General features: G+C 42.0%; 1 protein-coding gene across 1 annotated transcript in view; it reads right to left on the reverse strand.

The window, feature by feature from the left end:
• Positions 1–14,802, reverse strand: part of AR (androgen receptor) — a 171,897-nt gene that overhangs the window by 54,115 nt on the left and 102,980 nt on the right. The window contains exon 3 of the mRNA XM_034435156.2: positions 13,163–13,279. Coding sequence (XP_034291047.2) covers positions 13,163–13,279 — 117 coding nt within the window. The remainder of the gene's footprint in view (positions 1–13,162; positions 13,280–14,802) is intronic.

The following is a 14,802-nucleotide window of genomic DNA, read 5'->3' on the forward strand; positions in this document are numbered from 1 at the left end:
TACTGGGAGATGAAGGGAAGCCACGATGCTCTCAACTGTGGCAGAGCCTTTTAAAGGACACCAAATCCCTCACTTTCTAACCACTTTGGGAAATTACCTACTTTACTATCCTGGCTATTAGAGTTCTTCAAAATGACATGTTTGCAAAGCTACTTGGTGAGTTGACCTTCGTTAACTATAAGTTTAAGAATTTAAAGAATTTGAAATAAATGGCAAAATCTTAACAAGACTTTAATCCAACAAATTAAGGGACCAGATGAATTTGAATTATCAGGGCTTTTAGTGTAAGATTTTTGGAAATAATTATACAAGCAACACTTTTGTAGGAACAAAATTGTTTAGTTTACCTTAGTCATAATAGAAATTCAAGATTTTATGATTTCAGAAATTGGACACTAGTAGGGGCTCAAGATTCAAGGCCTAAAAGATGAAAGATAAAGAAGGAGATCGGCTTATCTTTTGTCTTTGGTCAGCACTGAGTCAAAATGACAGAAAACGGCATGACATTAGAAATACTCCCGGAGATGTTTGAAGAATGGGGACAGAAAATAATAGCTACAATGTCAGCAGTGACATTTTAAAGCCTTTAAGTGGGCTTTAAAATGAATAAACAGAAAATAGCAATGCTTGTTAAGAATATGACCTCTCAGTTCTATGAAATTTGAGGAAAAAAGACAGGTGGAGACAAAGGGGAAATACCTGGGGGCTACACAGATAAATACAAATTCTAAACTGTTTCAAAGTAACCTTCTGCCTCTTTGGAATGGTATAAAAAAGACCTATTAAGATGGGATGAATTACAGTCATTTTTATTGGATAAAATCTCTGTAATTAAGGTAAATGTTTTACCAAAGATGCTGTCCCAAAGGTGCTTTTTCGAAGAGGAAACTGGACTTCCTTGTTTTTCGTTAAAGACGTTTGGCTTCTCATCCAAAAAGCTTCCTCAGCTCTGACTGAATGGTGGGGAAGGGAAGGATTGATACTCCTTGCAGACAGCTGGTCATTTGCATCCTTTTAGAGTGTTGCTGAGGCCACTTGGAGGTTTGCCTGGGTCCTCAGCGTCACCTGAATGGTGCAAATGGGTGTGGAGCCTTCTTGGAACTGCTGAAAGGACTGTGTTGTAGACTGGAGATAGATGATGTCGTATCCCCTCCCCCCCCGGTCTATTGAGAGAGGGCTGCTCAATTTTGGCATAGATGGCCTCTTGGACCCCTCTTTTAAACCAGCCATCCTCTCTGTCCAAAATGTGGATTTTGCTGTCCTCAAAAGAGTGGCCCGTGTCTTTTAAATGCAGATGGACTGCTGAACCTTGTCCTCATGGCTTTGTTCTCCTATATTGTGCCATGTGTTTATGAAGTGATTGTTTTGTTTCACCAATGTACAGATCTGCACATGTTTTACGGTATTGTATTGCATGTACAACGTGGCTCAGTTTGTGTCTTATCCTTGGGGAGAACAAGCTTCTGCCTTAGTGTATTCTGGGGCTTGAAGTGTGGACACGTGTTGTGTTGGCTGAAGATCTTCCTAAGCTTTTCAGATATTCCTGCCGCGTATGGAATGACAACATTGCTTCCTTTACTGTTCTCTTCTTTGTCTCTTAGGGAGGAGCTCCTGCTGGGTCTCTTTTGGCATCTGACGAAGGCCCACTTGGGACAGCCACATGTTCCGAGGGCTTCCTTGATGTGCTTTAATTCTTTTTCTTTCCCCTCTTTGCTGGTAGGGGGCGTAGGGTTCTGATGACTCCCATTTTGTGCTCCAGTGGGTGGTGGGAATCAACATGTAAATATCGATCTCTGTGTGTGGGTTTTCAGGGTTAGGACTTCTGTCTTCCTTAATGTGTACTGCACAGTCCAGGAAGGCTGCCCTATTTTCCTTAACTACTACTGAAGTACAATGCCATTGACAAGCCACAATACTACCGGCTTTACCCCGGGGAAGCCACCCCACGCATACATGGACTCCCCCAAATCCACACAGACCGATTGCCAGCAGCATCAGCTCTTGTCACCTACAACATTGCAAAACAACTAACCACCTTATTAGCTCCTCTAGTTGTCAACACCACCCATCACATCAACAATTCATAGGACTTTGCCAGCAAGGTTTAGAAACTAAAATTGAACCCAGATAAGACCATGGTTTCTTATGATGTTCCCCCTCCCCTCTTCACTGTTACTCACATCCCAAACAACTGAAGCTGTCACGGTAGTGAAGAAACATCCGTTACAAAACAGCACATTAGGTGACAGAAGTAAATGCAGCCCAAACCACATAAGTGCCATGCTGGATCTCTGCCAGACCACGTTTCTAAATACAGTGAAGGTTTCTACAGACAAAAACAGGGCTGCACCATGGAATAACCTGTGCCCCCCCCCCCCACTGTGGCCAATCTCTACATGGAAGAGGTAGAAACCAAAGCTCTAAACCTCTTCACAGGAATTCCACCCGCTCATTGATATAGGTATGTAGATGACATTTGGATCAAGATCAAAACATAGGAATTGGAAGCGTTTGCCAAACATGTCAACTCTGTGGACAGACATATCAAATTCACGTGTTAAGGAAAATAGAGTAGCCTTCCTGGACTGTGCAGTACACATTAAGAAAGACAGAAGTCCTAACACTGAAGTTTACAGAAAACCCACACACAGAGATCGATATTTACATGTTAATTCCCACCACCCACTGGAGCACAAAATGGCAGTCATCAGAAACCTACATGCCCGAGCTGAAGGCCTGCCTACCAGCAAAGATGGGAAAGAAAAAGAATGAAGGAAGGAAGCCCTCAGAACATGGGCCTTATCCAACATATCCAACTTGTAATTCTGTATGAATGGTGAAGGGGAAGCCCAGGAAGCCACCCTGCAAATCTCCTGGATTGAGGCCTGTGTAGCCCAAGCTGCTGTAGTGGCTGCGCTTCTAGTTGAATGTGCCGTAATATGGCTTGGAATAGGCCTGGCCTGGTGTTCATAAGTCAATGCGATACCTGCTTTCAGCCAGTGTCCAATGGTAGATGGTGATACTTTCTTGCCCATAGACCTGGGCTGAAAGGAAACAGACAGCAATTCCGACCATCTGAATGAGGCCGTACACTGTATGTACTTGAGAAGCGCTCTGCGGACGTATGGCAGCAATGTTCACGTGGAAGTCTGGGCTTAGGGCAAAAATCTGGTAGCATCACTTTTCGTGAAACCAAGTGTTGAGTTTTGGTACAAATGTACCAGATCTAATCTGAGTACGACCCTATTTGGATGAAAAATGACAGATCTTGTCTTACTGACAGGGCCGCGTGCAGAAGTGATCACCACCAGAAAGGCAACCTTGAAAGTCAATAGTCTAAGGCTGGCGGATTCCAAGGGCTCAAACGGAGGGGCTGTGAGTGCCTATAAGATGAATGACAGGTCCTAAGTTGGGTATCAGTGGACCATTGGTGGTAAAAAGGTTAGATACCCCTTTTAAAAAACTATGCACCCTGGGGTGCTGTGAAAGAGGAATCGTTCCTTCTCCTGGGAGAATTGTGGCCAAGGCCACCACCTGCCTCCAAAGTGTATTCGTGGATAAGCGATAACCCTAACAGTTAGCTCCCCAGACACCCCCCAATTGGCCGTTGATTTGGCCTTAATCAACAAGGTCTTAAACAGAGTGGGGCGGAAAAACCCAGTATATGTGGGCTGCTCTAGAGAGATACCTTCATCCTCTGTTAAATCATACTCTCCCATTTCTTCATCTCCCACCAGCCAAACCTTGCTGTGTATAGAAGGGAGTGGGGAGGTTTCCACCCTAAGATATCCAGCCTCGGGTCGAAAATGAGACTACAAAGTCCCTGGCTGGGAAGATCCCAGTAATCCCCTTTGGTGGAGAGGTGCATCAATCCCTTGTATAATGGTTTGTGCTATGATGTTATGCAATTCTGCTGACAAACCAGAGGTGGGTTTCAGCAGGTTCTGACCAGATCTGGAGAACCAGTAGTGGAAATTCTGAGAAGTTCGGAGAACCAGTAAATATCACTTCTGACTGGCCCTGCCCCCATCTATTATCTGCCTTCTGAGTCCCAGTTAATTGGGAGGAAATGGAGATTTTACACTATCCTTCCCCTGCCATGGCCAAGCCACACCCACCAAGCCACACCCACCAAGCCACACGTATAGAACCGGTAGTAAAAAATTTTGAAACCCACCACTGCGACAAACCATGCTCTATATTCTCCTTGGGGCGGAGCCCTGCTGCAGTCAGAGTAACCTTGGCAGATGGAGCAGAAGCTCTATGGCCAGACACAGGTCGCAATCCTATAGTGGCCAGGCTTGAAGCAGGATTAGCCCCTTCCTCAGAGGGAAGTGTGTGAAATTCTTGGAGGCTCATAATCATGTTACAGCTGATCCTCCTGTAAGGGTTGAGGGGCCAATTCTCCTCCCAAGGAAATGCCAACTTCCCTGAAACTCCCAGGAATTCCTGGATTTTTTGGAGCCTCTGCCATTTTTTGGGCCTTTGCAAATTGCTTTTCCAAGGCCCTCTGTCTCCTCTTTGCATCCTTCTCAGAAGCTGAATAGGTTGATCTTGGGTGCTTGGGCCTTGGATCTGGCAGAAGGCCCTTTAGACGCCAATCTAGCCCTACTGGGCTCTGAAGCCTCAGCTTCCTGATGAGTGGGAGAAGAGTCAGCAGAATTGACTCCCTGCGGTCCGCCATTTTAAAGCTGCAACCGCTGATGTTGTCTGCACTCAGACAATACTAGTCCCAGAAGAATTGAATTACAATTGCTGAAGTAACCCTTTAGCAATAAGTCTAAGCTGACAAACAAAAACAATCCGGGAACTCACTGCAAATCCAAGCCACAATGGGGCACCAAACTGGCAACACGGTTTGTAAGCGCAAAACTGCACACAGCAGAAGCAGCAGAGGCAAAAGAGCGCAAGACTGGCAACAGGGTCATAAACGTCTGCAACGTGATATTAGCACTAAAACTGGCCACACAGTTTACTTGCGTGCTTTCTGGACATCTCCCTCACTGCTGACCAAAGCCTCAGTCTTCAGAGGGTCTCAAAGTGCCTGGGTTCCTTCAGGCTTAGCCACCAACACATTGCCTCTTATTGTTGCGATCTTGCCGACCATGCGGTAATGGCAGCTGTTGTGGTGCCAATCTTGGCGCAAAAGGGCAAACCGTGGTCTCCGCTGAGCTCCAGTAACTCCACCACAGAAGAATTATGTTTCTTTGAATCCACTTCATTCTTTCCAATTCAATCGATTTAGTAAGGAGCAACTCATTTTATGTCTCTCTAGGCTGACTGAGGTGAAAAAGCTGAGGCTCGGCCAGGAGGAAGAGGCGTGGCCAAAGAAATTACAACTCAATCTCTGGCCAATCAGACGGAATTGAACCCATGCTCGGACTCTCCAAGCCGCGCACAGGAGAATAACTGGCTCAATTTATCAGAAGAGATTTAAACTAAAATTGAGGTGGGAGGACAGCCGATCTTTAGGATCTTCAGGACCTAATCCCAAGCATAAACCCCAAAACAACCCATCAAACAATGAAGTAGGGAGTGATGGAAGGAAGAAAACTCAGAAATAAAGTAAGAGATATAGGAAGCAGATGCCTATACATAAACACTCAAAGGGACTTTAACTACCCTGATATCAACTGGGAGACAAACTCTGCATCAAGTGGGAGATCGAACAGGTCCCTGACCAGCCTAGCTGACAATGTTGTCATCCAAAAGGTAGAGGCGAGAACTAGAGGAAAAGCTATAGCGGACCTAATTCTTACTAACAGAGAAGAAGGGACAGAGGGGGTTGAAGCTGCTGGAACTTTGTGGGGGGGGGGTGTCCAAGTCACATTGGAATTCAATGTCATGCAAACACAAATGATAGAATATAATCAAACCAGTGTCTTAGATTTTTAAAAAGCATGTGAAGGATTGCAAGGATGCAAATCTTAAAGGGGAAAACAAGAAGCTTGGGAAACTCTAAAAAATATGATTATAAAGGCCAGTCCAGTTCAATACCACTGAAAAAGAAAAAACCAGCATGGCTGCACAAAGATCTCCTGATAAACTGAAAGAAAGAAAAAAGGATAAATACAAAAAATGGAAAGAGGGACATATAAATAAGTCAGAGTACCAAACAAATAGCCCAGACATGCAAAGATGAAATCATGAAAGTTGACACTCAGAATAAAGTAAGACTTGCAATAAATGTCAAAAATAATAGGAAAAAGTTTTTTAAACATATAAAAAACAAGAAAAAATGTCAAGGAAATAATTGGTCCTCCAGAAGCCAACACAGGTTTGTCAGAAAGATCATGCTAAACAAATTTTATTTCATTCTTTAAGTGACTAAATTAGTGGACCAGTGAAGTGCATACTTGGGTTTAGTAAAGCATTTGACAAAGTAGACCACAGCCTATTTCTTGGTAAGCTAAAAAATGTGGGATCCACCAGATGGATTTGTAACTGAAAAATGTCAGGTTTTAAAATGATCATGTTGCAATCTACTTTCTATGCAAAAAGAGACTTTTAATTGAACCATAATCTAAGATAAAACTAAAGAAGCAATTAAAACATTTACAATGAATAACACCCCAGAACCCAATGGTATTTTTGCAGGATATTACATGACTCATTAAGAAATCCTGACTGAATCTTGAAAGGGGATTCCTTAATTTGACATGTTGAGTAGGTTGCATTTACTAAGTGAAGATTGTTCACATTTTGCTCTGGGTAAATTTGTATCATAGCCAACAGCTACACAGTTAATAAACCTAAACACACACACACACACACACTCTCCTGAAGTACTACTGTCTGGCTCAGCATTAATGGAATAATGCTGGAATAATCCATCCTTGATTATGGGCTATTTTTGGAAGATCCATGGACTTCTGTTTTGAACAGGTTTACCAGTTTTCCAGAAGATGGCCAGAAAAGTGTTCTAGAACAGTCCAGCCCAGTTTGGGGGTGGGGGGGGGGAGAAAGTGTGAGCTGAGAAGATGTTCACATAGCAAACTGAGAAATTTCCTTGCTGCTTCATCCTAGCCCGTCAGCTACCCCAATAACCTATGGCAGGGGTGGGTTCTACTTACTTTTATACCAGTTCGCAACGGGGCCGCGCATGAGCTCGCATCGCTCGCACTTCTGCACAAGTGCAGAAGCATTTTGATGACGTCGGGGTCGGTGGGCGGAGCCTCCTGCCGGTTTTACTACCGGTTCTATAGACGTATGGACTATTTTTTGAGGGATGCTTGACAAAAACCTGGTGGACAGGCCCATCAGTCATCCTTCTCCTCAGGGACCTAAGTGGGGCCCTGCTAGATCAGGCTCTTAACTGAGGTAGTCCAGCAGTTTGTTCTTACAGTGCTAAAACAAGTGTGTAAGGAAGCCCACTAATCTCCATTCACAGATGGTCGCATTTCATCAAGGCTAATAATAATTGATCCCAATGATTTCCATAAATTGGTCAAACCCGTTTCTCAAGCCAGCTAAGCTGGGAGCCAGTACATTTCATAATAGTGAATTTCAAAGTTTAATTATGCATTGTGTTAAAAAAAAAAAGGTCCTTGGCTGCCCTGATCCTCCCAGGATTCAATTTCACTGAATGGGCCTCTAGGTCTAGTATTGTGGGAAGGAGAAAAATAGCTTCTATGTGCCCATTTAATCCACATCATGTCCAATTCTGTAAATTTCAATCATGTCTCCTTTCATTCGCCTCCTTCCTAGGGAAGCTACTCCAACCCCATCGTCATCTTAGTTGTCCTCCTCTGAACTTTCTATTATCTATTTTTTGAGGAGCAGCTACCAGAACTGCACACAATATTCCAGATCTGGTCATACCATTGATTCATATAAGAACATTATGATATTGCCATCTCTGTTTTCAGTGCCATTTCTTATTACTCCTAATATGCTGTTGGCCTTTTTTTTTTTTTTTACAGTAGATGCTGACTCTGTCAGCCCATCCATTGATCTGCTGATCCTCGCTCCAAGGTCCCTTCCTCCACCAGTCATTGTCAGTTGATCCTGTTAATTTGTATGAGCACTTAGGATTTTGGGCACCAATGTGCCTCACTTTACCCTTGCTCACATTGAATGGCATCTGCCATTTCGATACCCGTCATGCTTTACTTACGTTATTACTACTCTGAACAACGTAGTGTCATTAGCAAACCCGGCTATTCCATTAGCCATGCCCGATTCCAAATCATTTATAAATGTGTTAAAAAGCGCCTGTCCTAGGAAAGAATCCCAGGATTCCTATTCTTTAGCCAGTTCTTTATCTGCAAAAAGATCTGCTTTTATTCCATGGCTGTTCTGCTTACTACTGAGAAGTCTTTGATGAGGAACTTTATCAATGGCTTTTTGAAATCTAAGAAGATGCTATCTACTGGCTTGCCCTCATGCATATGTTTATTATTACCCTTAAACAACTAATAGATGAATGAGATGGACCTCTCCTACATGAAAGAAAGGTCTCCCTGTTGGATCCCGATTATCTGTGGGATCTCATTCTCCCAACAGTCTCTACCCATCCCTTGAGACCTGGAAGAGAAGGCTCCCTCTGCATCCCATCGTTTTGGGACAATCTCTTGCAGGGTTTCTGGGGTTGAAGCGTCTCGTTCACTGCCCTCTACTCTGGAAAAGCACCGCTCTTCAAATCAGGTTGGCCCCAGCCCTGTTTGCAATTCCATTACAGCCAGGCTATTTCAGCCAGACTTTGGGCTGAAGGAACCATTTTAATCTCTCCTGAAGTGGATGGGATTACAGTGGTTCCTTGGAGCACAGAATACTACCAATTAAATACATTAGATAGAGTGCTATTTTATTATACTGTTATGTTTCTACTATTTGGTTTTAATCTTAATACTGTTTTAGGAGGTCAGTAAGCTGCTGCTTTATCAGGCCTGACTCAAGCGGCATATAAGACTACTGAAGTAAAATAAATAGATAAAATAAATACTTAGGCTACAAAGTGAAATTGGCTCAACTCATGTCAATTTTACTTCAGCACCTGCTGGTATAAATTATTAAATGCTTAAGAAAACGTGCAGGACACAACCTGCAGTACATTTTAAATTAAATCAACACATGGCATCCTGTAATAGAGCCTATGCATTTCCAGGCAGATCTTAAGAGTTACTGAGGAGTAGAGTAAATGCTGAAGAAACAGAGGGGAACTGGGAAGAGAATGCAAGTTAAGATCAACTGTCTCAAAACCCCACAAGAGGAGGGGTTACAAGATGGTATTAATTAAATTAAAAGAAATAAGCAACGTTGCATCACTCCATGTTTTATACTAACCTCCAGGCATCAGTGAGGCAAGATGGAAGCCTCGAATTGCATGCAGAGGAGTTTGGGAGGGGTAGCATTTCTGCAGCTGGGAAATGAGGTGGAGGCCGAGATCAGCATCTCTACCAGAGCAGGCCCGAGTTGTGGCCCTGAATCTGGGAAAGGCCTGCTGCCAGAAGCAGGGAAACCATTGGGCTGGACCCTGGGGGTGCCCAGCACTCAACTAGATAATAATTTGCTCATTAAAAAGTAATGTTCCCTGGGGTAGGGGTTGCTTACTAGGGTAGTATTGCTTGTTCAGGTGAAACTTAAAATACTTATGAGATTACACTGATAGTCCACAATAAATTCTGCTGTGTGTGTGTTTGGTAAAAGGAACATTGGGTCCCACAACAATTTTTTCCTCTATAGCTTGCTGTCTAATTAGTCTTTCTTATCCACTTACTTTTTTTGTGTGTAGCATAGCCTTTTCTAAATTGGTTTAGAGACAGACAACTATTTTTAGACAATCATTTGTCCGGGATGGAGGAGATCTTCTGCCTTGGGCAGGTAGTTGGACTAGAAGACCTCCAAGGTCAGAATACTGTAGGTATAAAAGATTTTAGAAAGAGCCACATAGTCATACTCCACTCAGTATCAAAGATGCAGCTGTAGAGGTGGTCAACAGTATTAAGTGTCTGGGGTTGCAGATAACTAGCAATCTGACTTGGTCTCTCCACACGTCATCTTTAGTGAAGCATGCAAACCAGCGTCTGCATTTCCTGCGTCAGATGAGGAGAGCACATCTTTCTCCTTCTGTCCTGGCCACTTTTTACAGAGGCGCAATGGAGAGCATTTAACAAATTGCATCACTGTTTGGTTTGGTGGTAGCAGTGCCTCAGATAGAAGGTCCATACAGAGAGTGGTAAGGACAGCGGAGATTATAGGAAGCTCACTTCCCATTATTCAGGACATTGCTTATAAGTGCTCTGTGCTTAGAGCTCGAAGCATTGTTAGAGAGCCCACACACCCACCCCACTGTCTGTTTCTGTTGCTCCCCTCTGGGAGGAGATTTAGAAGTATTTCTAGCAGGACTACCAGATTCTGGAACAGTTTTGTTCCTTGTGCCATCCGTCTGGTAAACTTGCAATATTTGTCTCTCTCGTCATCCAAACTAGACTGTTGTTTCTCTGTGTCATATATGTGGGTGTATGCATAATTATTTATCTATCTATTTATTTTCTCATGTTTATATAGTGTATATTGGAGGTGGTGACCTTTTGAGAGCTGTATGCAATGAAATTTCATTTTAATATATGCTGATTAGTATACATCAAAGTGACAATAATGATGATATGATCTATTATATGGATGGCATGCATCTCTGTTGTATGATAAAAGCTTTTTTATGATAAACAAGCTAAGGATAAAAGGATAATGTTTTTAAGACTCACATATTGAGGAGTGCTCTGTTGCGTGTCTGGAGAAAATATCAATATAAATTAAATCACAAGATACCTATATGGGCAATACCCAGACTTGCGATGGAAAATGTAAGTGTGGAACAGAAACAAGATAGGACTACATATAAGGAACTTCTCATAATGGAAGGGAATATATTGCAACTAAAGACTTTAAATGTATTAAGAGAAGAAAAGATAGCCCAGACTTGGTTTCAGTTCGGACAGTTACACGCGAGATGGAAAGAGGATCAGAAAATTGGTATCATAAAAACTGATGAAAATTTGGTAAAACAAATTAGAGATCAAGGTCAATCGCATATAAAAAGGTTATATAATGCATTGATAGAAATAGATTCAGAAACTGAATTAGTTAAAGATTGTATGATAAAATGGGCACAGAATATCCAGGAACCAATAATGATGGAAACCTGGGAAAAAATTTGGGTTAGAAATGTGAAATTTACACAAGCACAAAACTTGAGAGAAAATTTTTATAAAATGCTTTATAGATGGCATTTAGATCCTAAAAAATTAGCATGTATGTATCCGAACCAACAACCTAAGTGTTGGAGATGTGATTGTGATGATGCAACTTATTATCATATATGGTGGATGTGTAAAAAAGTTAAAACTTTCTGAATAAAAATATGGTGGATTATTCAGAAGGTTTTTAAGAAAAAGGTAAGTTTCACCCCACAGTTATTTTTGCTGGGCAATATCTCAGACTGTACTGTTATTGAAACTAACTTGATGTTAAATTTAATAATGGCAGCAAGACTGCTAGTGGCGCAATATTGGAAGAAAGAAGATTTACCTACTATAGAAGAATGGACATTAAAAGTATCGAATTTAGCAGAGATGGCGAAAATCTCAGCATATTTGAAAGACCAATCACAAGAAAGATATATTGTGGATTGGAGAAGATGGATTGATTATATTCAAAACAAATATGGGACTAAAAAGTTTCAAATAGTATATGAATGAATATTTGGATTTAAGAAGATATGTTATTACTTAGCTACGTAAATAGGGAGTTAAAGTGAAAAAGGGATGAAAAGAGTTTATAGATAGATAGTATATGAGCTTAAGATTGCTAAATGGAATACCCTGTATTTCGCTCTGAGAAGTCGGGGGGTGGGGGGGAGAAGGGGGAGGGGAGGGAGGGGGAATGGGGAGGGAGATGGGGCTTAAAACTTGGTTAAAATGTTTGTAAAAAACTTTTCAATAAAAAAAAGTGACAATAAAGATTCTAATCTAAATCTAATCCAATCTATAGCAATTGAGAGTGCTTATCTTAGAAAACAAGTTTACTAGGAGATACTATTAAAATACAAAGATAGACAGGTATGCATGCTGTATTCTTAATTCTTATTTTGCCCAGTCTTCACCATTCCTAACTGCAAGTTTTTTCTTAAAAGCAGCTTTTTTTCTCCTGATTTTTTTTCCAAAAAAGTTTTTTATTTTTATTTCTCATAAACATATTTACATGTACAGTCATTTCCATCATTTTTCATTCATCTTTTCTTTAACTTTCATTTTTCATTTTTACTTTTTTGGGGCTGCTCTTTTACTCTTTACCTTTACTCCAACCTTTCTTCTTCTCCTCCCCTTCTCTTCCTTCCTTTCTCCTCCTACTTCCTTCGTTCTTCCACTCCTTCTCTTTCCTACTTCCCATTCTCTTCCCCCACTCCTCTCTTCTTCCCCCTTCTAACCTTCTCCTCTGCTCCTCTTTCCCCTCCTTTTCTTCCTCTCCCTTTCTTCTTTTTCCTCTTCTCTCCTCTCCTCTCTTCTCCCTTCCTCTCTCTCTACTCCTTCCCCTCTCTCTTGTTGTTTCCCCTTTCAGTTCAATCTAAAATGGTATTCGAGCAGCCCCGATTTTCTAATTATCTTTATTCTCATTTCAATTTCTTATTCAATTATTATTTTTATTTCATCATTTGCGTACATTTTTATAATATCTCACTTTTTTCCCTTTTACCCCCCTCTCCCCTTTCTCCTTTTACTTGACATCATCTGGGTATCTATTTTTCTAATTGTTTTCTCCCATCTATTCTCTATCTATTTTATCTCTATATCCTTATTCATATTTCCTTTCTAACCAATCGCTGGTTTTTCTCCTGATTTCTCAAGGTAATGTCTCTTCCAGCTACTTTTTGTCCCTTGGCTGGGGAATATGGACACCTGCCTTTGTAATACGCTCAGGTTCATTAGAGTTTGATCTGATGGGATTGCTTCCTGCATAAAGACACAGAAGATCCATCTCATAAAAGCTGTGAATTTCTGAAGAGCTCATCAGTGAATGGCCCTAATCTCAAACACACTTGGCATAAACTTTGATCTTTTCTCCTGTGATTTCATAGAGGAGTTTCGGCTTCATTAGTTCTGGGACACCCAAAGACCATATAATTTTGGGGAACCCACCAGTGGCAAAAGGTGGCGGGACTTACCTCCAAGGGTCATCCCTGCTTCATAGCATTTTCTCAGGCGACAGGAGGGACAGTTTTTCCTTCGGAATTTATCAATGGTGCAGTCATTTCGGCTGGCACAGAGATACTTTTGTTTACCTTAAAAAAGAAACAGTGAAATTTGTCATTAATAGATCAGAACAGTGGGAGATGGGGTGACTTTGTTGCAATTAAGAACACACATATAGAACAATGCATCAATAAATATATAAATCATATCAGACTTGGGGGGGGGGTTAACCAAGGGAAGCAAAAATCATGGGAGTGTTGAATGATGTGCCTACTACCCACAGTTTCTGTATGTGCACCTGAACTCTGGAGAATGTGCACCTATGTAATGTGTCTACCCCCAAAGATCCCTCCGGCAGAGGCCCGTCAGAAGCAGGCCGAAGTTTCAACTGCTGAGCAAAGGCCGGAAACCAAATGTTTGGGGCTACCACACCTCAGCTTCTGTTGGGAGAGCGTGACTCATTGCTAGGCCTCAAGGAAGAGGCTCAGCAGGCCTCACCAACGCTGTACCCAGCAGACGGCAAATCCAACAAGCTGTGCTATAGAAGGGCTCGAGATAGCCTCACACTGAAATCTCGGATAGGAAAAATCAAAATCTAGAATTGCTCTTATTTGGGAGAAGACTAAATAGAATATTAACTTCCACCTTCCCGAGAAAGGCATTGTCAATTTTGGTGATATTATCCATCTGGCTGGGTTAGTGACACAGAATATTCATAAACATCCAGGTGGCACTGGAAGCCAGTGCTCAGCATGAGCACATATATTACCAGCTTTGATGAGGTTACCTTGGCATACAGGTCAGAGTGGCAGCCCAAAAAATGGTGGTCTTGAAGTTTGGACACTTCCTGTGACGCCCACCCCTCTATCGGAAGGGTTCAGGTGTTTCTTTCTTCTTTAGCCCTCAGCTTAAAATGCCAGCAGGAAAGAGGGCTAGGCTGGCCTGGCCAGGACAGTTCTCTGAATTAATGAGTTCTTCTCCCTCTCCTACTCTGACATGAGGGATACAATCACAAGGATGCATTCAGTCCTTTTATTAGTGCACCCTCACAACTTCAGAAAAGCTCTGAAGCTGCCTTACGAATGCACCCATCAGCCTAGTCAGACTCCTAATTGGCCTCTTGGAAAATTCAAGGCAGCCTTGGGGTGTAAAAAGAATATATAGTATGAAACCGGCAGATTTTTTTTTACATTTTAAGTTATGGAGGACTAGAGAAGAAAGTAGGTACAGAGAAACTTGGACAAAAATGGAATGGCTAAGTAGAAGCAAGGCAATAACAGCATTCCTATATGGGTGGACGTTCAAACAGGATATGAGGAGGACAAAGGAGCCAACTGAGGGAGAAAGAAAGAAAAGAAGTACATATTGGCTTGAAAGTATTTGGAGATCATCTAGTCTAACAATCTATTTGATGTAAGGGATAATGGGTTAGAAAGCATTCTCAACCAGGTGCAGCTGTTCAGGCCATCTCTGCAACAAGCGACGGCTCTGTTTTACCACTGACGGTTTGCACCGCCAAAGGCATTTGCAGCCAAAATCTGCATTTCTCTTATTTCTGCTCAGAAATGATGTTCCTGCTCCTCGTCCTGGGCACCAGCCCTTGAAATATTTG

This window comes from Pantherophis guttatus, chromosome 12, assembly GCF_059756535.1.
Source record: "Pantherophis guttatus breed Tessera chromosome 12, ASM5975653v1, whole genome shotgun sequence".
NCBI lineage: Eukaryota > Metazoa > Chordata > Lepidosauria > Squamata > Colubridae > Pantherophis > Pantherophis guttatus.